This window comes from Aquila chrysaetos, chromosome 16, assembly GCF_900496995.4.
Source record: "Aquila chrysaetos chrysaetos chromosome 16, bAquChr1.4, whole genome shotgun sequence".
Lineage (NCBI taxonomy): Eukaryota > Metazoa > Chordata > Aves > Accipitriformes > Accipitridae > Aquila > Aquila chrysaetos.
This window is the reverse complement of record NC_044019.1, coordinates 17,972,853-17,995,286: the sequence shown is the minus strand read 5'-3', so window position 1 is coordinate 17,995,286 and position 22,434 is coordinate 17,972,853. Positions and strand designations below refer to the sequence as shown.

The 22,434-nt window shown below is 37.5% G+C and overlaps 1 protein-coding gene across 6 annotated transcripts in view; it reads left to right on the top strand.

The window, feature by feature from the left end:
* Positions 1-22,434, top strand: part of SBF2 (SET binding factor 2) — a 286,112-nt gene that overhangs the window by 125,432 nt on the left and 138,246 nt on the right. For all 6 annotated transcript variants that reach the window (XM_030039020.2, XM_030039019.2, XM_030039025.2 and 3 more), the window contains exons 4-6: positions 5,641-5,754; positions 7,403-7,513; positions 9,923-10,028. In XM_030039020.2, coding sequence (XP_029894880.1) covers positions 5,641-5,754; positions 7,403-7,513; positions 9,923-10,028 — 331 coding nt within the window. The remainder of the gene's footprint in view (positions 1-5,640; positions 5,755-7,402; positions 7,514-9,922; positions 10,029-22,434) is intronic.

Sequence of the window (22,434 nt, the reverse complement as noted above, 5' to 3'; positions counted from 1 at the left end):
GTGGGTGTGTACATCTGTTAAAATACATGAAAGAAATGGAGTTTAAGAATACATTGGTCTGCTTTAAATGTACAGTACACACAATTTTTTTGGCCAGTCTCTTAAGAGGCCACTTTACAGCTATAGCAAAAAAGTTGAGCAAAATGAATTGCATCATATGTCTGTCAAAAGAAGTGTCACCATTTTCTGAGTTTATTATATATTATTTATGCAGGAAAAGGGGAAAAAAAAAAGTAAACAAATGACCCTGCTGTAAATCAGATAAGATTTTTCTGTTTAAACTTATGATATATCCTCAACCATGTTCTACTTACACAATAAATGAATGCTCGTTTAATTGTATTTTAAAATTTTAAGAATATAATTCTGTATCTAGTTTTAAAATTGGTTATCTTGATTTTTTCTTACAATTTTTGATCTCATGGGACATAAGTGTTAACATTCATTACTGTGATGTTTTACCTATGTTTTTGTGACAGTTTGGAATATGATGATTTAAAATTAGTTTAAGAAATATCTAAATTTAACAGTTAGGCAATGCTGTTTCTCCAAGAGATGCTGTGGGGGCTAGAAGAAAAAAGGCAATCTTTAAAACAACAGATTCCCATATACCTTCCATGTTTCAGATGCCCAGACTGTCAACAATCATATATACGTGAACAAGGAACCCTCACAATAAAGATTTCTGCAAAGACAGTTTTTGTTAGCTGGGTGATTTTGTGGATAAGTTGTTCTGTAATGAACATATTAGTAATTGTTGTATTATCTGGTAGATTTTGTAGAAATACTGCTCTATGGACTTAAGTCAGCCGTAGTTGGCAGATCTCTGCACTATGTTCTCCTTATAACTTTAGAAACCAAGTCAAGATGCGGAAGAAAAGAGGATTCTGGGTTTGGCAGGTGGGGAACAGGACCCTGATGGGCTTCAGTCAAACACAAATATAATTACAGGGGACCAAATATCTTAAGCATGGTGAAATCATGTATGATCACAGGTCATCACACAGTTCCTTTCATTAATACAATTAAATCAGTCTCTGTTACCTATTCCTTAGCCTACTGAAGAGTCTTTTTCAGAACTTTATTAATCTGATGTTAAAAAAAGTTTCATTCATTTCCAATCAAAAGGCGGGAATCTCTTTCAATATTTAATTGAAATTAAGGAAATTCTTAATCTGTTCTACTGTAGTATGAAGGGCTAGCCAACAATCTAGATAAGAGATATCGGGGAAGCGCCATAACAGTATACCAGATACCATTATCATCATCTTCCAACCAATATAAGTGCACAAGGAAAACTATAATAATCAACTAGATTAAAAAAAATTAAAATGAAATAGCAGTATTATCTTTCTTCTTATTTAACCAATTTAAATTCATCTTTCAGTTTATGTATCCTTAGCAAGGTTTTCTTTAACACCCAATTGTTCTTAATTTAGTTGTAAACTGAATGCTATATTTATAAAATAAAAAAGTATTGAGACAAAAAACCACAACCAACTCTTTTATTTCATTAGTTTTGATTAGAGAATATCTTTTCCTGAGATGAGAAGGGGGATAAAGAAAGACGAAATGTGCATGTGTCTGAGCAAAAGTGTAAATAGAAAGAATTTACAGAATGCTTATGCTGTTAATACTTTGCTTGAAAAGTAGGTTAAAAGTCATGTGTTTGAAATGATTATCTACTTAGTCTACTGACTCCTAATAATGTGCCTGCATGCCTGTCAGAACATTTAGCCATGGAAGAAATACGACTAGTCACATTACATCTTTCCATAAATCTTTTATGACATAAGAGACAGTGTTTTTACAGTGTAAATGATTTATCAATTCAATACTGTGCTGCTATTGTGCCATTAAAGTTTTAAACTAAATCTAATTATGAATTAATTTCAGACTTGATCTGAAGTTGAGTAGATTTTGTGAAAATGGCCTTTTATAGAAACCTCCTCCCTGTCTGTGCACCCTGTTTTCATTGTCTTAGTACCATGTGAATATAGAGAAGGTTCCATATTCCCTTGCCTTTAGAAATGTGAAATATGTTTTAATTTTATTTTTCCTAATGTTGTCAGGGTCCACAATTTGTCAGATAGCCAGAATCTGTTGCTTTTATGCCTAGAATTCATAATTGCTCTTTAGAACAGTTGATACAATAAACTTTTGTTGATTATATGTTTAGTGGTGTATAACCACTAAACTATAATTTAAAAATTCTTCTTGCATTTTTGGGGGCAGGGGGAGAGAACTGTAATGAATGTAAAGCTTTCCCTGTCAACATTATAATGGATGGAAATAAATGAACAGGTGTGGGACACGTGACTGTTGAGTTATTGTGTTTCTCTTATTAATTTGTGAATCAATTTTAATATAGAAATGAGATGCAAACTAGACTAAGCATGTACACTGCATATGTATTGGTTGCTGTTTAGGTAAGAATAAATGTACAAAGCCAAGTTTATGCCCATATGTATATATATGGCTGTGCCAATTGTTTTTACTTTTGTATGAAAATATACATATCGTTTAATGAAAATAACTTAGGTAATACAAACCTAAGTACTCTCTTTTTAAACCATTTTTACTTGAATGCTGTCCTAGTTTCGGCTGGGCTAGAGTTAATTTTCTTCTTACAGTGCAGTGTGTTTTAGATTTATAGTGTGAGAATAACGTTGATAACACACTGATGTTTTAGTTGTTGCTAAGTAGCGCTTCTCCTAAGTTAAGGATTTTTCAGTTTCCCATGCTCTGCCAGCAAGCAGGTGTACAAGAAGCTGGGAGGGAGCACAGCCAGGACGGCTGACCCGACCTAGCCAAAGGGATATCCCATACCATAGAACGTCACGCTCAGTATGTAAACTGGGGGGAGTTGGCTGGGAGGGGCAGATCGCTGCTCGGGCATTGGTCAGCAGGTGGTGAGCGATTGCATTGTGCATCACTTGGTTTTTTCTTTTTTTTTTTTTTTTAAATAATTCTTCTATTATATTCCTTTTAATTATTATTATTATTATTATTATCATCATTATTAATAATATATTTAATTATTATTGGTAGTATTATATTTTATTTTACTTTAGTTATTAACTTGTTCTTATCTCAACCCATGAGTTTTACCTTTTTTTTCTGATTCTCCTCCCCATCCCACTGGGAGGCGGGGAGTAAGTGAGTGGCTGCATAGTGCTTAGTTGCTGGCTGGGCTTAAACCATGACAAATGCTGAATAGTTTTTTAGATAGGAGGCTGTCTCCAGGTCAGGAAGTTCCTGAGCTGCAGATTGCTGGAGACAGGGAGAATGCACTGGAGGAATGGCAACACTAAGCTTGCCCTCTGTTCAGGGGACACTCAGTACCAAGATAGGGTACTAAGCTATAGATGAACCTTTTTTCTGACTCAGTATAGTGATGCTCATATGTGTTTGGGGTTTGGGCTGGTTTTTTTTTTTGATACCTTGCTTAGACAAGGGATGGTATAACATATATTAATACCACTTAACTTTTATGTCCTGAAGAATCACAGTAGCAGTTTTACAGGAATCCCAGAATCTCATGTAGTTTGTGTATAAAAAAGTACCAAAATATTTTATAGTGTTTGTGTCTCCTCTGGTATACATATAAAAAATTACATGCCCTTTTTTGTCTATATAGTAATGAAAATAGAGCACCAAGGTGCATGTGCACATACACGTACCTATGTATCTTATTCTTGGGGGGGGGGGGGGGGGGGGGGGGGGGGGGGGAGAAGTGCTTTAGCATAGGTTAACGCAGAACTTGAGTGTGGTTGAGCAGCTTCCAAGAGACACACGCCTGTGTTCAGGACACCACCTGAAAGGTCAGCTCTGACTTTATGGGTGGAAGGGCAATGGGCAAGGGCTCTAACTTAGATAACTTCACCTGGGGTCAGGTTAGAAAGTAGCTCTTTATCACCGTACAGCTGTCAGTGCGGCTCTAGCTGATACCCAGCTACTGGACCTTTTCAGAGTGACCTTTTCACTTTGGTGATAGAACTGAGGAGAACATTTATATAATAAAACACAGGTCTTGGTGTGGAGGCAAAAATGATTAAGTGGCTCACAGATGATGATGATGATTGCTGCCTGATAGCTGATGTCTTCAGCTGCCACCATTTGGCTCTGACCAAGGCACACATGACTGTGGAGACAGAACTGGACAGGATAGGACTGTTGTTACCTATTTTGTATCGGTAGAATTTAGATTAATCATTTAGGTTAGTTAAAACAAGTGCTTTTGAAGGAACCTGTTTAGTTTCCAACTAGAAGAACAATTATGCTGTAGGGTGGTGGTGATCTCCAAACTTTTTTGATTGTGTACCTCTATCAATAAAACTCTCACATGCAGCTTGTTGTAACTAAACATTTTTCATAATTAAAAGCATTTATTAAGTCAGCTTTTTAAGTACTACTACTATCATTGCTTTAACTGCTTTTGTTTGGATACATGCATTTGCTTAAAGAAACCATACATTCTGAATTGAGGTTGTGAAATAAAGCTCATGAACTAGCAGCATTCCTGGCATGTAAGAGCATTTCCATCAGGTTTCTTCCATTTAATAGAAAAGTGATGTTGGATTTTTTTTTTAAATAAACTGAAAAGATGACTAGTAATATGACAGAAATAGAAGGCAGCTATTTCATGCTGTCATGTGGAAATGGAAGTAATTTTTCTCATATTCCTAATTAAGATAATATAGTGATTTTTGCTTAGAAGAATGCTCGGTCAGAGGAACAAATAAAATACTTAGAAATTTCGTGGGTGGTGTGAGGGTGGAGAGAATTACATGGAAAAATTGGAAAGCACGGACATTCTGTGATTTGAAACCTTAGTCAGTTAAGGAATTTGTCAAAGAACGTGTGGAATTTTAGAAATGAAAGTATTTAGTGACATCTTTAGTTTTGGCCATGAATAATAATAAAATATTTGTGATTGAATAGTAAGCACTGGCAAGGAGGTTGTAGCAACTTGCACAATATCGTGAACAACTGCAAGTTTATCTACATTGTGCTTTTTTTTTTAATCGGAAACTTAGTGGTTCATAAGTTAGAGGGATTTTTTTGAGAAATCGGGACTAGTTTTCTTGTGAAGAAATTCCTTTAGATTCCAAATTGACTGGGTCAGGCTGGAGAGGCCTTTATAGATAACTTTAGCTGTAATGTTAGTAGAAATTCTGTAAGAAATTGAATTATACAAATATGAGTAGGACAACCAAACATTCTTTTGTGAAACATATTATTTCTGTATTTGGAGTATGGTTGATTGTAAATAATCTAACACTTTGATGTGAAAGAATCCTGTTCTGTAATCCACTTCACTATCTAAAATGTGAAGCAGGGAGCATTTAATGTGAAACATTGTCCTGTTAAACTGCTGTCTCGGAGAACTTTATTTTAGGTACCTTGGTGCATTACTTCCCAGGTGAGTTTTAACAAGTTGAACTACATCTAGAAGCTTTTAGGGAGTTCAGGCAACCATTGGAATGTGCTCCTGTTAGTTGACTTCATTACCAGTTCCAAATAATGCATGAATTTTCTTTTCTAAAGCTCTGAGTAATGTTAACTTTTTGTAAAAATGCTAACATTTTAGTTTAAGGTTTCTTTCTGCTTATTAATTGAAATGTTTCTGTTTTCAAGGGAACAAAAGAAATTGAAGGTGAAGAGGAGTCTGGTTTAATTCCGCCTGCAGAAGTATTTGCTCCTAAAAGTCTGGTGTTGGTGTCCAGACTAGATTATCCAGAAATTTTCAGGGTAAAGAACTTGCAATTGCCATTTATAATATATGTCAGCAGACAAATCTGTTTTTAATGAGTAGCAGTGACAGTACTTTTGTTTTTAAACATCTCAGGATTGATTTGGGAATTTAAAAGCAAAAGTAGGCTTAGATTGAACTAGATAAAACTCAATGTCTATGACAGTAAATAGCCCCTATAGGTTAAAGCAGCCTTTTTCACTCTCCAAGCAGTTTTAAAGCTACATAGAAGATGAAATGGAGATTTTCCTGGGCTCAGTTTACTGTATAATGAGGGGAATTATTAGGACAAAACCAGGCTTGCTTAGGTAAAAACAAGACATTAACAATATTTGATTGAATATATAATGGTAAATTAATAGTGAAATCCTAGTTTTCCTCCATATGTAAGGCAAAATCTCAGAGCTTCTTCCAGATCAAATTAAGATGCATGACAGAGATTTAGGATCTTGGATTATTTTCAGCTGATGAAAGATGACTGATCTGAGATAAATGAAAAGCTTAAATTTTTATTAAGCTAACGAATATTAACAGAAACAAATATCATTCAGTTTACAGATCAAAGGAGGAAATCATTCAACAGTTAAGTTGTCATTAGACATTAAGAATGACTGTATCGAGTGAGATTAAAAGTCCATGTAGCCCAGTATTTTGTTGCTGATCGTGGCCTGTAGCAAATGCAAAGCAAAGTGTGTAAGAACGGGGCAGGCTGTAGAAATGATTCCACAAAATACTTTCCTAATTCAGTGTGAATTATAGTTAAATGACATCCTGAACCAGAGGTGTCAGTTGTGTGGTTTTTTTCATATAATCTGTCCAGTTTCTTAACACAGATTTACAACAACCCGTGGCAAGGAGTTTCACAGCTTAACTATGTGTTATATGAAAAGTTACTGTTGGAATTATTTCTAAGAAGAGAATTCCTAAAATATTTGCTGATTTATCAAAATTACAGCAGTTAAAAGGCACCAAAAGGATGCTATGGAGTAAAGTTATTTATTTTCTTTTTTCCAAAGGCTTCTTAGAACGTAATGTTGAATCATCTTACATTATTAGTAAAAATGATAAAGCTATATCTGTGATTTCTCAATCAAAACTGGATCCATTAAAAAAAATTGAAATGCTGAGGTGTTAATATACTGTTAATTTTAAAATACATTTATATTGAAATAATCAATTAAAGAATATAAGTTAAATAACGTATGGAATTGTTGATCCTTGATGCTAGTCTTAAAATGAGCCTCAAAAGCTCATTGATTCATCAGTGTTCTACTCTGGAAACCAGTCAGGTTTAGGTCCATAGAATTCAAAGCACAGATGAAGCCAAGTTGATTTTATAATTTTTAAAAGTAACTTGTAGTAAAGCACTTTTTGTATAATGAACAAAGCACAAACATTGCATTTCTTTTAAAAAGAATATATCTGCACCTGCAGCACATACATCCCTTCTAAATAGCCAAGCTAATTTTTTTAAATGAATGATTGCTTCTGTAGCAAATTACTTTGTCTTCAGATGAAAAGTACTTCACTACATTAATAACTATTAAGACACACTTATTTTTAAAAAATTATATATGTAGATCTCTAAGTAATTTGACATCTGCCTTCCCTGTATAGCAGTCTAATATATTTTGTCCACCTTTCTAGGCTTGCCTTGGCCTGATCTATACTGTGTATGTGGACAGCCTGAATGTGTCACTGGAGACTCTCATTGCAAATCTGTGTTCATGCCTTGTCCCTGCTTCTGGAGGGTCTCAGGTAAATGGAAGAAAAGGGTATTTTTCCAGTTAATTTAATTTATGAAGAAAACAAAAAATAAATTCTTGAAATATTTTTGAAGAAAAAAAGATCATAGTTCAGCTGAGTGCTTTCCCTGTGGCCTGTAAGTGCTTTCCCTGTGGCCTGTCTTCTAAAGACAGCAAAAATTCCATTCCAGGATAAGGTCAAAGGGTTAATTTTGTCACTGAGTTGGCTCTTTACAAGGCACAGTAACAAATCAAGCAGTTTGTATAAGTTTAGTTTTTAATAATAATGTGTGTTCAGGAATATTTCTGCTTGCTACAATTTTTTTTTTTTTAAAAGGCTTTTTTTCTTTACCATTATTTAACATGTCCTTCACTTTAGTTCATTTACCCATGCCTTTTCCTTGATGCAGTTCAGGATTCCACTGGTTTTTTCTTTGGTAACTCCTTTAAATTTGTATTTTCATAAAATTAAAAAACCAAATGCTAAAAATGTAACTTAAACATGTTTTTTTCAGAGGTAATTAAATATTCCAGGTAACCCATGCATTCAAAAATAAGGAAAACGTTTTCCAGCCAATACACTTCTGCTTTTTCCCTATGCTTTCTGTGAGCAGAAAGTCAGGTTTGTTTGTTGATTTACTTTCAATAAATTATTCCTATACATTTGTGGGTTTTTGACAAGCCAGGTGGGTCTTATTTGCTTGGCCTTCACTTTATGCTGTGACACTACTGGGAAACTGTAGTCTTTATCATGAAACATACCCAGAAACAAAGTATGCAAATGGCACTATTTTAAAGTCAATTTCACACACATTCTCTCACACTTCCCACCCAACCTATGGATCATCAACCTTCTTGAAATCCTACAAATTCCTAATTCTTTTCTGTTTTTCCCATAGCCCTGGCTGCCTTGGAATTTCTCTTAGTGCCATAAGTAGCAAAATGTCCTCTCAGCTTCATCTAGATCTACCTTATTGCTCTCCAGGCAACCATGTCTCTGTGTTTTTGCATCCCAAGCCTTTTGATTTTGAAGGGGAGTAATTATATGGTATCTCCTCATCAGAAAGCCTCTTTTCCTGTGTATTTGAACCGCATATTACAGGTTTTGGTGATCCACTTGAACTTCTGGCTTCTCTTCTTTCTTCTTTTTTTTTTTCCTTTTCTTCCCCCCTCACCCCCATGCCATCCATAAATATGGCTTTCCCCAGTGGCAATTTCCTCTGCTAGAAGAGAGAGGAAAAGTCGTGGTCCTCTGGCTATTCTCCCTTCTGCTTTCTCTCTTCACATAAAATGTTCTTTCTGTTCAAACTTAAATTTGCTAGGGTCAGACTATCATTTTTAATCAGAAATTAAGTTTTTTCTCTTTTCTTTCTTAAGCTTCATGCTTCCAGGGCTAAATCTGAATTATATATCTTAGAATGGGAACACTCATCTGATGTTTATCTCCAGAATTCCTTGAGGAGTCTCCCAGGTTATTCATGTGTCTACTGTTGAAGTAATCAACTGTGAAATTAGTTATTGACCTGCATCCAGGTCTGCTGCTAAAGTGCTGGGCAAGAGCATCTTTGCTACAGCTCAGGGACTTGCTTGGTTTTACTGTGGAGCATTTTGGTTTCCAATGTCTGCTATGCAGCAACTAGAGCTTGCTACCTTCATACATTCAACATCTTTGCTGCCATACAGAGTGGAGTTGTACCACATTTACTGCTTATACAGAAATGTCCCCCCACCCCATGGTAGTTAGTGGTTAGAGGTAACTGGTTGAAATCACCTGCTGCTTGAATGTCATGTGGATTTACTCAGAGGAAAGCAAGAATATTTTGCAGTTACAATGGTTTTTGGGATGTGATAAGCAAGTGCATTTCTTCCGCTCTCATTTCCTGCCTCTCAGGGAAGGTATGTTCTTGTGCTGGAAATTGTTTTAATTTTTTAGTTTTAATTCTACTTTAATATGCAGAGCAGGAACATAGGAGTAGCAGAAGGGTCCTCTTCAATACCCATGTATCGCAAGTATGTTCATACTTAAAACATGCATGCAGACAGTAGATATCAAAGAACTTCAGTTAGAAAATAATATCTATTCTTCTGATTTGAATGGGTTTTAAACTTTTTTTTTCTGAAAGGTTTTTAAATGTATTATTAAAAATGTAATATTGAATGCCTTCAAAGCAATAATTATTTAACTAATTCAGTGGGAATGCAAGGAAGGCACTATCATGCTATCCATTCAAGGAGACATACCATTGTCCTCAAATTATATTTCAGATCTCTATTGGTCAATTCAATTATTCTTACTGACTTTAAACTTCTGTATACAAAATAAATAATTTTTGCAGGATGAATCACTTCTCTGTATGACAACAGTTTGTTTATTCTATATAAATTAAATGTATACTGAATTGAAAAAAAATTCTTTCTACAGAAACTGTTTTCTTTGGGAGCTGGAGACCGACAACTGATACAGACCCCTCTACATGATAGCCTTCCTGTTACAGGCACCAGTGTGGCTCTTCTCTTTCAGCAACTGGGTATGTCTAGGTCTGCTTTGAAAGAAAATTCTTTTTTAAAATTACAGAAGAGGTATTTTCTGTTCTCATTCAGTTCAAATCATGTGCCAAGAAAACTACACAGTAAATATTAATTTCTTTTGAATGAAAGCATGACTAATAGTGCTTTTATCCCCTAATCAGCCATTCATACAACCTTTTTGTACATCCTGCCTGTGGTAAGTTATCTCCTATATTACCTAGTATCTCTAAGTGTACTGTGTGCAGAAGTGAGCCTGGCCTCTTACAAAAACATTCATGTAAAAAGATTGCCCACCCGTTGGATGGTGTACAAACTCCAAACAAAACCTAGGAGGTTAATAATAAAACTAGTGTAACTGAAAAGGTTAGTAGAAAAGATACCATGTACTGATATTGGTAACTATGTGGAATTCATATTATTCTGTTGTTATCTATCATTCCCTATCTTTCAAGAAGATGATCTAGCAAAATCCTTATCAAATGCTTACTTGTTCATTACAATTACAACATCGTGTCACTGTTACCTGGTGTCGTGGTTTAAGCCCAGCCAGTAACAAAGCACCACGCAGCCGCTCGCTCACTCCCCACTCCACCCCGGCCATGGTGGGATGAGGAGAAAATATAAAGGCAGGCTCGTGGGTCGAGATAAGGACTGGGAGGGATCACTCACCACTTATGGTCACGGGCAACAGACAGGCTCAACTTGGGGAAGAAACAAAACCGATTTAGTTTACTACAAGTCAAATCAAAACAAGGGTATTAGGAAGTAAAACCAAACCTTAGAACACCTTCCCCCCAGCCCTCCCTCCTTCCCGGCTCAACCCCACTCCCGGTTCTCTCTCCCTCCTCCCCACAGTGGCACAGGGGAACAGGGGATGGGGGTTGGGGTCCGCTCATCCCACCTTGTCTCTGCCGCTCCTTCCTCCTCAGGGGCAGGACCCCTCACTCGTCCCCTGCTCCACCGTGGGGTCCCTCCCACGGGAGACAGTCCTTCACGAACTCCTCCAGCGTGAGTCCTTTCCGCGGGCTGCAGTTCTTCCCGAACTTCCCTGGCGTGGGTCCTTTCCGCGGGCCGATCTTCAGTCACAGACTGCCCCAGCACGGGCTTTCCCGTGGAGTCACGGCCATCTTCAGGGGCCTGTGCTCCACCATTCACCTCCATGGGCTGGGGGGGCAGCCTGCCGTCTCACTACAGGCTGCAGGGGCATCCACCTCCTCCGGCGCACCTCCTCCTCCTCCTTCCTCGCTGACCTCGGTGTCTGCAGAGGGGTTCCTCTCACATTCCAAAACTCCCCTACTCACTGCCGGTCCCCCTTCTTAAATCTGTTCTCCCAGAGGCGCTACCACTGCCACTGACGGGCTCGGCCTGGGCCAGAGGCTGGTCCGACTTGGAGCCGGGGAAGCTTCTAGCAGCTGCTCACAGGAGCCGTCCCTGCGACCCCTCCCCTGCTACCAAAAAAATCGCGCTACACAAACCCGTAATACCTGGGTACCTTAATACTAATCTCATGTCTCTCATTAAATTTTAACACTCTGTTAGTCTGCTTTCTGTTGATTTGTGAAGTGACTTTGAAGCACAGACTTGTAGCAGCCATGGATAAGGGTGCAATTAATAATCTTTTCTGAACCTGTGAACCTCATGTTTAGTCTCAAGTAATCAAATGACCTCAGAATATGTGTTGTCATCCGTTGTTCTCATAAATGGACAATAAGAATAGTGAAGAGGAGTAGGAGCTTATGTCACAGGAAGCAGTATCAGATCTGATGAACATAATGCCATCTGCTACTGATAAGATTTAATGTATCCTTACAAAAAGAATATTATTCTAAAAGGATTATTATTATTTTGCTGATAGCAGTTTAAATTAAAAAATGTGGCTAACATGGTGTAGATGGTACTTATCCTCACCACAGTCCCTGAGGTTTTGCTTGGCTTATTATGTCAAGATTCATTAAGATTACTCTGATCAGATTGCAGGCAATGTTTTAAATATGGATAGGCCCAACAACTTTTCCCCTTTTCTGAAAACACAAAATATGGTGTGAGGTACTATAAATGTGGTATGATATACCATGTGGTATGGTATGTTTGTTCTGTAAGTACAGTGTGTGATACCTAAGTTGAGGCAGTTTATTTTGGGCAATTTTAGTGAAGGTTGCTATAAATTCACAGTTCTGAAAATGTCAAAGAAAGCAAAGCTTTTAGCTACTGCTTAGATATGTTAACTACCATGTCTTGGCTTTTGTATGGCAAATAGGGATTGAAGTGTTTTGTCACAGGATCAGTCTGAGAAAGACAACGAAGGCAAATAATCTGAAAAGTCATTGTATGCATTAGACTTACAGAGGGAAATTCTGTAAAGACAGAGTGGGAATGTAAATATGGAAGAGGAAACTGAGGACCATCTTTTCCTCTTCAATTCTTAGTAAGAGCATGTTTGCAGAGCGAGCTTTTTTTAATTGCACTCGTGTATAAAACTGAACTATAAAACTTGCGTATGAGAATTTAAAATTGCTTTCACACACATAGGATTTAAGTTAATATTATTAAGTTAATATTGTCTACCGTCTCATCTTTCTTTTCCCGTTCTCCATTAGCCTTCTTGCTGTAAACAGTCTGGTTTCTATGGTTTTGCTGCTCTTTTGTCTTCTTTTCTTCCCCTGAGTTCCAGTAACTGTTTGGAGGTTCAGTCTTTCTTGCTTTTTGGTGGCTTGTAAGAAGTACAAGTAAGAGTCAGTAAGCCCATGCTTACAGGTGCCCTTTCCAGTTGTGGTGCATAGAAGGATATGAAGATCAGCAGAAGGAGGGGGAGAGAAAGGGAGATACGGAAGGAAAACTTGCTCATTGCTCACAGTGCTGGTTAGTGACACTTCAGTGGGCCTGAAGGAGAGACTGAAGAAAGTATGTGATTATAAAACTTGGCAAATCTTCACAAAGAGAAACTATAGGCTTACATCCTGTTTCCCTGAAGAGATCATACAAGTTTGTAGAAAAAAAAGAATTGTCTCAATACCTCTTCTTTTCTGTTGTGGCATAATTTTCTCTTTTACAAGACCACCAAAACTATTAGGAAGTGCTTGTCTAATGGTCTTGTGTAGGTCCTGTTCCTGTCTTTCCCTTGTTCTTGGTATGATGAGGACAATAGTAGTTGCTTGGGAACGGGCCTGAAATTAGTTAAGCAATAGGCAAATAAGTTGGCAGGTAGATTTCTTTTTTATTTTTTTTTTAGAGCAGCTAATTGAACCCTTTGCAAAAGAGACTTACTTTTCCCATCCTCTATTTCTCTATTTCTGACCACTGTGGGTTTTTTCTTTTTTCTCACACTCCCCCCACCCCCCACAATATGCCTCAGTTCCCAGCTGATGTCCCTTTCAGAGTTTTTGTGTCTAAGTATCTGGGGATAGAGCACAATGGTACAATTGCCTTCTATCTTTAAGGACAGAAATTAAAAAATGTTTGTGTTTTCGTAGTGTACATCACTTTACAGAATAGCACATAGTTTCTTTCACATGTAGGTGGTGGACTGTTGTTGTCTTCTTAAGGCCAAGGTTTGTTAATGCTCAATTTCTGTTTGGATTTACTAAGAAAGAGTTGTTAATACAGCTACATATGTCTGTTTGCAGTGATTATTCAATATAAAAAGAGGACCTGGAAATATGAACAGACTGTTTTAAATAAATTCTCATTTATTCTCACTTCTCATGTAGTTAAAGACAGTGAGTCCAGAAGGATGTGGTAGAACCTATTAGCTCATCCCTTTGAAAAACTTTATTTTTCTAAGATAAGGCTTAATCCTTTCCTCTGGAGATCATAGTCAAGCTTAGAAGTTTTTTGTGCTTTTTGTAACAATATTCACACTTTCTCTATTTCTCTCGTTCCATTTGAACAGGAGCTTAATGCATATTTGTCTCCACCAACCTGGGCAAAAGCATTCTACTTCTGTTGTCCAGTGTGGTGTTTGATAGTTACTTTAATGACAGCTGTTATCCCATCAAATGCTTGTGTTTAGGACACGAATATTGACTAGGCTGTTTGTCAGGTAATGACATGTTCAGTTATTTTTCTTCTGGTACAAGTCACTTAATCCTATTTAAATTATTAATAGAAAATTCAAGAGTAGCTAGAAAAATATTTGTGGACTGTATAAATCACCTTTTTAAAAATAACTCTTTCTTTGAAGAAGATGGGCAGCAAGACAAAATTTACCACTATGAATAGATACGAAAGTAATTTCAACATTTATTTTGAGAAATATTGTGCAATAGTCTCATCATGCTTTTTCTGCTTGGCAGGATAATACTGTGTCAGTGGATGACCCTCCCTGTATTACTAAGTTTGCAGCATATCTGGAAATAGATCTTATTTTTACTTAGGCGTTAAACTACAGTTGGGAAAAACATCCCCAAAGGTTTTAAGCTTAATAATAAGGAACAGCAGTGTTTGACATTTTAAATCATACTTTCTTTTTTTATTTTAAAAAAATTAATATATGGGAATAATCTGTTAAAAGCCAGGCCTGTAGCTGGATCACTACACCTAAAAATGATTTCATCACAAGGATTAGCTGGAAAAACAGTAATCATGAAGTTACTTTCAAAAATTATCTGTGGTAGCTAGAAGACTTTCAATACTCTTCTATTTCTCATTGTCTGTTAGTAAGATGGTATGTGTCTACAAAAGCTTCAAAACACAGTAGCCTTCTTAAGGCTCGGAGGAGATTTTGGTTTTATTTCTCTTCTCTTGCACTTTATTAACAATACATTCCTGTGTTTCTGCCTTAAGCTCTTCTAATTTCTCCAAACTCCAACCCAACTTGCCTTCTCCATTCTGCTGGCAGTATGGTTATTCAGCACTGCCATATTCAGTCATTTTGTATCTGAGACATACACCTCCATCTCCCCAGCGGGCAGTTTTTTCCAAAGAACCTAAGACACAAAATTATATTGTGGACCTGAGCAGCAAAACAAGAACCTGAGGTTTAACCAGCACTTTTAATTTTTGCATGTTTCAAGGACTGGTAGTGTGAATCATGCTGCTAAGCTGAGCAGAACAATTATGAATTTTTTTTCCCCTAAAGAATTAATGTTTCCCCCTACTTTCCAAACACATAATAGGACACAAAAGACTGTTCCTTTCTTTCCTTCTTGTTTAGTCTCTTATCTGGGCTGTTTTCCTATCCCCTTATTTCCTCTGTTCCATTTCATTTGTCTGTGCTAGTTTTCCTCCTCATATCTTTAATTCACTACACAAGTATTTTCAGTAGAGCTCAGACTGACTTTCAGTGTTACAAAGAAAATAATTATTTAAGTGGCAAAAATGCAACTTTGAAGTAAATTCTACTTTGAATCTTCTGGATGAAGGCACAAGTAAGGGTGCTTTTGAATTCAGTGCTGTGTAGAATAGAGATTAAATAGATGGAACAGGATGAAGATGAATGGTAATACTAGGTTGAGACAGGTTGCTTGGCAAGCTTGTCTTTTATTTGTCCAACCTATGATGTAACTTATATGAAAGTGTGTCGTGGTTTCAGCCCAGCCGGTAACAAAGGACCACGCAGCGCTCGCTCACTCCTCCTGCCCCCCTCCGGTGGGATAGGGAGGGCAATTGGAGGAGAGAAAAGGAAGAAAAAAAAAAACCAACCCAAAAATGGAACCTCGAGGGTTGAGATAAGGGCAGTTTACTGGGACAACACACACACACACACAAAAAGTTACAACAACGGTACTAGTAAAAGAGTATACAAAAGGAGTGATGCACAGTGCAACTGCTCACCACCCGGAACCGACGCTCCGCCACTTCCCCCACCGAAAGTCGAGAGCACTCCTCCCAGCCCGCTCCCCAGTTATATACTGGGCATGATGTCACATGGTATGGAATAGCTCCTTGGCTAGTTCAGGTCAGCTGCCCCGGCTATGCCCCCCCACCTCCCAGGTTCCTGTAAAAATTAACTCTATCCCAGCTGAACCCAGGACAAAGTGTTAAACATCATTATCCTTCAGCCTTTTTACATATCTTCAGATATTTTTGATCTAGAAATTGTGTGTATACCATTAGGCAGTATATGAAGCCTTTAAAACAAGTACTTTAAAAATAATATATTTGAAGACTGCAGTGTCATTAAATATCAGTAATTCCACATGTCAGAAGTGATTGGTTGATTAACTTCTAAAGATTGTTACAGTTGCGCAAAATATAAATACTAGGGCAGATGTGTGTGAGGATGGCGGAGCTGATAAGCAGGGACGTACTTCGGTACAAGCAGTTTAAAATGCTCCATTCCAGTATTAATAGTACTGGTAACATGTTTTTTTAATATGGCTATTCAATTCCAAAATTCAACACTGTGACTGGAGACTGAGAAGTTCAGCGTATTATTTGTCCTTTCTCCTTACTTGTATATTCCTACCTTTCTTTAGCACCAGAGCACATGCTTCTCTGATACTGCAGAAAGCTGCTTAAAATTAATTAATTAATTAACTAATTAACACTAACCAAGCAAATAGAAGTGAATGATTTTCCACATGTTTCAATGGTGGGACACTGACAGTGATGACTTTTATTGGTTTAAACAGTCATGGAGACAAAACCCATTACAGTGATAAAACCATTCATAACAAAATTATGGGATCATATATTAACTATCATACCTGTTTATAATTTTTTGGGGTGGACTATCAAAGTGTACAGAAGTAAAAGAAATGCTCTATTTTCTCATTTTTCAGTCACTTGATTTGTTAGAAATTAATGAAGAATGATGGGGGTTTTTTAAATATTTTTGTTTTGACACCAAAATTGTTTTGTGTGTTGAAAAATTTGTTTGGAGGGAAGATCTTATGTTATTACAACAGCAATATTTTAATTATTTTTTCATGAAGGTATGCTGCTCCGTCTCTATTTGGAAGTAGATATTGTACATGCAGAGGGATTTTAAACTGACAGACTTGCACTTTACAATCTTGGTTAACTCATTAAAACCCACATTTTTTTAATGGTTCTGTATTATACATTTTGCTCTCGGAAGACTTGAAATCTCTGCTTAGACTGGTTAGTTCAGCAGGCTCTGTCCTTGGTTCTAAGTATTTTCTTTGAAAGCTGCTGTCAGGGCCCTGAGCGCATCAACAGCCCCCCAAACTCCTCCTTGCAGGGTTGAGCTGCCTGTGCTCAAGGTCAGTGCTGATGTAGCACAGCTGCACAATTTTGGTTCAGACTGTTGAGCGGAGAGCTGTGTGAAAGATGCGAGAAGGAGGGGCCTGTTGATCTCTTTGCTTGGGTGCTGTACTTAAGCTCAGGCCATGCCCTTGGTCTTTGCCTGAGCCATGTTGGAGCGATGCTTGTGCCTGGCAACATTTCTGTCTGACCCAGATCCTCACCCATGGAGTGGACGTCCTGGCTTGATCTCAGGTCTTCATGACGGTGGACTTCCCTGGTGATCACTGTGACTGACCTGGCTGCCATCGCTGGACCTGATACTGACCCTGCCCTGCTGACTTGACTTCCTGGCTTGACCTCAGACCTTCCTCATCACTATGGGCTTGTCTGGTTATCTCGACTTCTGGCTGAATCTAGCTGCTGTCAGCAGACCTACTCAACTCGTCTTTCTCTGGGTACTGTGGGACTCCACCACTTGTTGGCGAGGGCACTGCCCCTTCCCGCCTTGTTTCCATACTTGGCACCTGCCTTGCTTTCTGTTATGGACCAGTGTGCCATTGCTGGTCCCTGGCAGCTGGTGGTTCTTCTGTTTTCACCGTTTACCTTCTAAAAGTCTTGAGAAAATTGATATGTTGAAATTAGTTCTTCACAGTAAGTTTTGGTCCCTTTGATACTGAAAATAAAGCTTTGCAAGTCCTACAAGAGATGTAGTCATGCACCGCTACCTGTCTGGTGTAGGTTGATCCTGAGGAAGAGATCTTTCTTGATCTTAAAATATGCACACTGGTCAGACTTTCAGCATTTCACAATAAAGCTGGCTTCATCTGTTAACAGCGTTCCCAACATTTTATTGCTTCCCAATGCACTACCTCAGAAATCATGATGTGAGCTACTGGAGCACAACTGGTTATGTATCACAAAGATAAACATCCCACAGTTCAGCAACTGTTGACCTATGGAAAATGCAGAGAAATGATCTGGTGGAGATAATCTGTAATTTTTTGTTTCATTTCTAAGTACAAGGAAGCACTGTGCTGAGTCAGACCTCTACACTAGACAGCAGAAAAATTCAAGTGCCGAGGTATTTTGCTTTGCTGAAGAAAAGGAAGGTCTTGTAGTCTACTGACTGTTGTAATTTAGAGTGCAAATTAGTAGGCACATATATACCAAAAGAGTGCAGTATTAGCAGTGCTGTCGAAGCTGAGTGATTTACAAGGCTGTCATGGTTAAACTGCATCCTATATAGGGGAGAGGCTGAAAAGTTTAGTTGAGTGTCACATGTAGCTTAAGAACAAGAGAACCTGAATGCTTGGGAAAAGAGTGCACTCTCATGTGAGATCATAAGACACTGCCCCAAGTGCCCTCCATCATAAGTCCTTAACTTACTTTCTTCCTTTTATGATAAAGGAGGGCTTAAATTGCAAGGTGGAGATTTTCTAGAATAATTGGATCCAAACACCATTTTGCATTTCTGATGGTCAGTAGCAAGCAGGATGCAGGTATTTTGCCTTTCCCAGAAGCACAGCCCAATTGTGCAGTCTTTTATGCTTGTGGATGTTGGTTTCAATCTCTGTTCTCAGTGACCCTGGAATTTGACTTTCTTCTTGCTGAGCTAGCATAAACTACCTTGTTGCTTCTTAACAGATAGTCCTTAACTTTTGCTGTTGCTGGTTCTTTCAGCTTTTTAGAATGTGTAAGTCAAGTAGAGGAACTGCATTCTGGACTACACAGTGTTGTTTGAGAAAGAACCCAATTGTATTAAAAGTATTTCACTTCCAGTACTGTGAATGGAACTACTTAAATAGTTCTTCAGTTTCAGAAGACAGTAGAGTTCAACATACAATAGCTCAATGCTGGCTTGACTGTAAGACAAAGGATACATGTTGGCTAGTGGGATGGTATAGGAATGACATTTGCTTCTAGTTTGTTTTTCCAATATATAGGTGTACTTGGTCCATACTTAAGCAGTGGGATAATCATTCCTAAAAAAGCATTAGGTAAGTGACAGATCATAATGTGTGTTTAGCTGTTAATTACTTCTGTTTATATTATTGTTAATAACTTAAAATAAATTTTACCTTTTTTCTTTTTAAGAATGATCAAACCCAGAAATTTCCAGTACACAGCTCTGTTGGGCATTTATGATATGTGGACTTATAGCAGTAACGCTTGGCAGTCATGGTTGGTGTGAGGTTATCTGCAGTAGTTTGCACTTAGGGAAAGTAAAGCTGGTTGTCTTGAATGATCTGGCAATTGCTCTTTCACAGAGGGGTTAGCTGCCTGAATTCCTTGGCTCTTTCTATGATGGAGGAGCTTGTATAGAACTGTAAATAATTCATGTTAGAACGGACCTCTGAAAGTCAAAAGGTCCAATCCCATACTCTAAGTAGGTCCACTTTAGAGATAGATCAGGTTGGTCATGTAGACACAGATTGTGGAACAACTAATGCATATTAATGTTTGGGAGTTTGAGTATTTCTTCAGACTGTGGGCAAAAATATGTGAGAAGCTATTAGTTTAATGTCTGTAAACGTAGTATTTGGCACATGGCGTAATCTTGAACAGTCCGCTTTGATATGTAGCTCAGCCCATTCTTGTTCAGCTCTCAAAAGATGCCCGAGTTTACAGCAATTTTTCTTTTTTAGCCTAGTGTTTTGCTGAACAGGTGTATCCATGGCTACCTATTAAAGTCTCTTTGACTTTACTTTTTATAGTGACAGTTATTATTTTACAGATTTGCACTCTTATCTCAAATAGTTCCTAAGGCAGATGGATTTTATATGGAACAATGTCAGGAAAACAATAGGAAGTAGAGCCAGAACGTACTACTTCTGTGATTAAGATTTTTTTTTAATGTAATATTTGACATTTTATACTTCAAAAAACACAACAAATGACTCCTTCTAAATAGTGTTGTCATATTCATATGACTTTCATATAAATTTTATAAGATTATATAACAAAATTAAAATATAATTAATTTTACCATGATTATTAGAAAATACCTATCTATCAAAAAGTGAAAAACTGAATTATGATGTTCCTCAAATTAGCTAACTTTTGTGATAGCTGATTTTTAAACTCAAAATACTTGTAGGACATGCTATGCTTTACATTTTCATTCTGAATGAAAGTAAAGGTAGTTCTACTGTTTAAAAAGTATAGCCTCCATAGAAAACATAAATCCCAAAATAACATAAAATCTGAAAGGAATATTTAATTTGTTGGTCATACTATTGCTAATATTGGCTTTTAAAGGGTGCTTTTTGAACAATGTTAGGTTTTTCTGCTGTATTTTATTCTTATATTTTGCTCCATGTCATAGACCAAATGTATTACCATTTGCTGCTTTTTATATCAGTATTGTTCAGAGAGAGGAGTTCGTGGGTACACCTGCTTAGGCTACAGAAAATGGTCAGCATCAAGAACAAACTCATATAAAAAGGTCATGAATCAATTAAGGCTGGAAGTTAAAAGATGATTTCTAACAGTGGGAGGAGAAAAATTCTGAAACACCTTCTGTTGTGAGTAATAATGACAAGCAGTATCACTATATTTAAGATGAAGCTTGATTAATTTGGGATTGTCTGATAAGTCATGATGGCAAAAGGCTGGAGTCTTTCACTATTCATAGACTCTTCAGTCCCATATTTCTAAATCCAGGATATATTAAAATAGCCAAAATTTTGCTTTTGACTCTATTTGTTGACACTTTGAGGAATGTTTTCTGTAATGTAATAGTTTCTCATTACTTTATATCTCCCCTAAACCAGAATTAATGTTCAGCTTCTCATGTAGTGCACTTTATGCTAACAGATGACTATATTGAATTACTGTATAAATGGGAAAAGACATTCCTGATAAATATATATGTGTATTTGTATGGCCGTGAAACATTATGAAAGGGTCACTGCACTGTCAGCATGTGAGCTGGTTTCAACTTGTTGACTAAGAAAATCTAGTGTCTTCAAAATAGAGCAAGAATTGTTTATATTTTAATACTTCATTATGTTCAGAAATAATGTAAGGGCAGCTAAGCAATGAGAGATTTAATCTGCACGGCATATGAAGTGACCAAATGCAGTATTTTCAGTACAGTAATACCGATAACTGGGAGATGCGCTAAGCGTCGATGTGGTGCCCCTTCCACATCTCACGTTTGTTATGAGACTTCAGCAATATGAACCAGAACTTTTTTTACCTCTGTCAGGTTGTTTACAAACTTCTTACCCAAATTGATCAATTTCTTTTCTTTCCATGAGATGTCATGTATCATGCGGTGGGAACATATATACCCTTTGTTGGAATTTAACAGCATGTATGATTAAATTGAATTAAGACAGTTTTATTGAAGTATATAATCAAGAAACTTCTAATCAGTCTTTGATCTTAATAAATTGTGTATTCTCCAGCCTATGGAACCTGGCACCACATGTTGCATGAGTGGATGCTGCTGGCTTATGTTGTAGTTTCAGTTTAAATCCCAATGGCCAGTGAGCTGTGATTAGCTCTATAACCCAGCAAAAGAGAATTTGCCGTTCAAGCTTTCCAAGTAGATTTATGTAGTCTGTCAAAGAACAAATAGATTACTAAGGGATTTGATGCGGTATTTACTGCTAATGGGCCCTTACTGCTGCAACAGCAGAACAAAAAGAAAGAATTCTTTTAGATGCAGTGGGAAATAAAGGGGTATTGTGATAGTGAATTTTGTACAGGGACTCTTCTGCACTCCTAAGTAACTGCACTTTGTGGACAGTCACTGAGGCTTCATTTCCCCAGCAGCATAAACCGCCAGGCAGCCAATCCCATTTGTGACTGTCCATTTCCAGTTGCACAGTCCTCTGCTAAAGTGGTGCTTGGCTCACCCATGCTGAGCTATTTTATCTCACCAGGTTAACAGAAAAGATTTGGAGGGTGGAAGGAGGGAAAGTCACAGCTGTTTTCTGTCAGTAGTCTCAGGCTGTGGTTTGATGCTGTGGTTAAACCAGTCTGATAGCCAAGTGCTGCCATGAGAACAGATCCATCCCTCTTCCAGCTTGAACTAGCTCACCTTAGACTCTTGTGAGCTTTAATGCTGGTATAAAGAAAGCAGCAGTAGCGTGTGGGTGGGATAAGACCATCGCTTTCAATGACAGCCATTAGAGCAGCATACAGTTAGGTAATGACAGCCTATTCCTTCAGTACATGCTGCTGAGTTTTTTTACATTTGTTTGGGGTGTGTGGGTACACTGAGAGCTCTGTCATCTACCAGCGTAA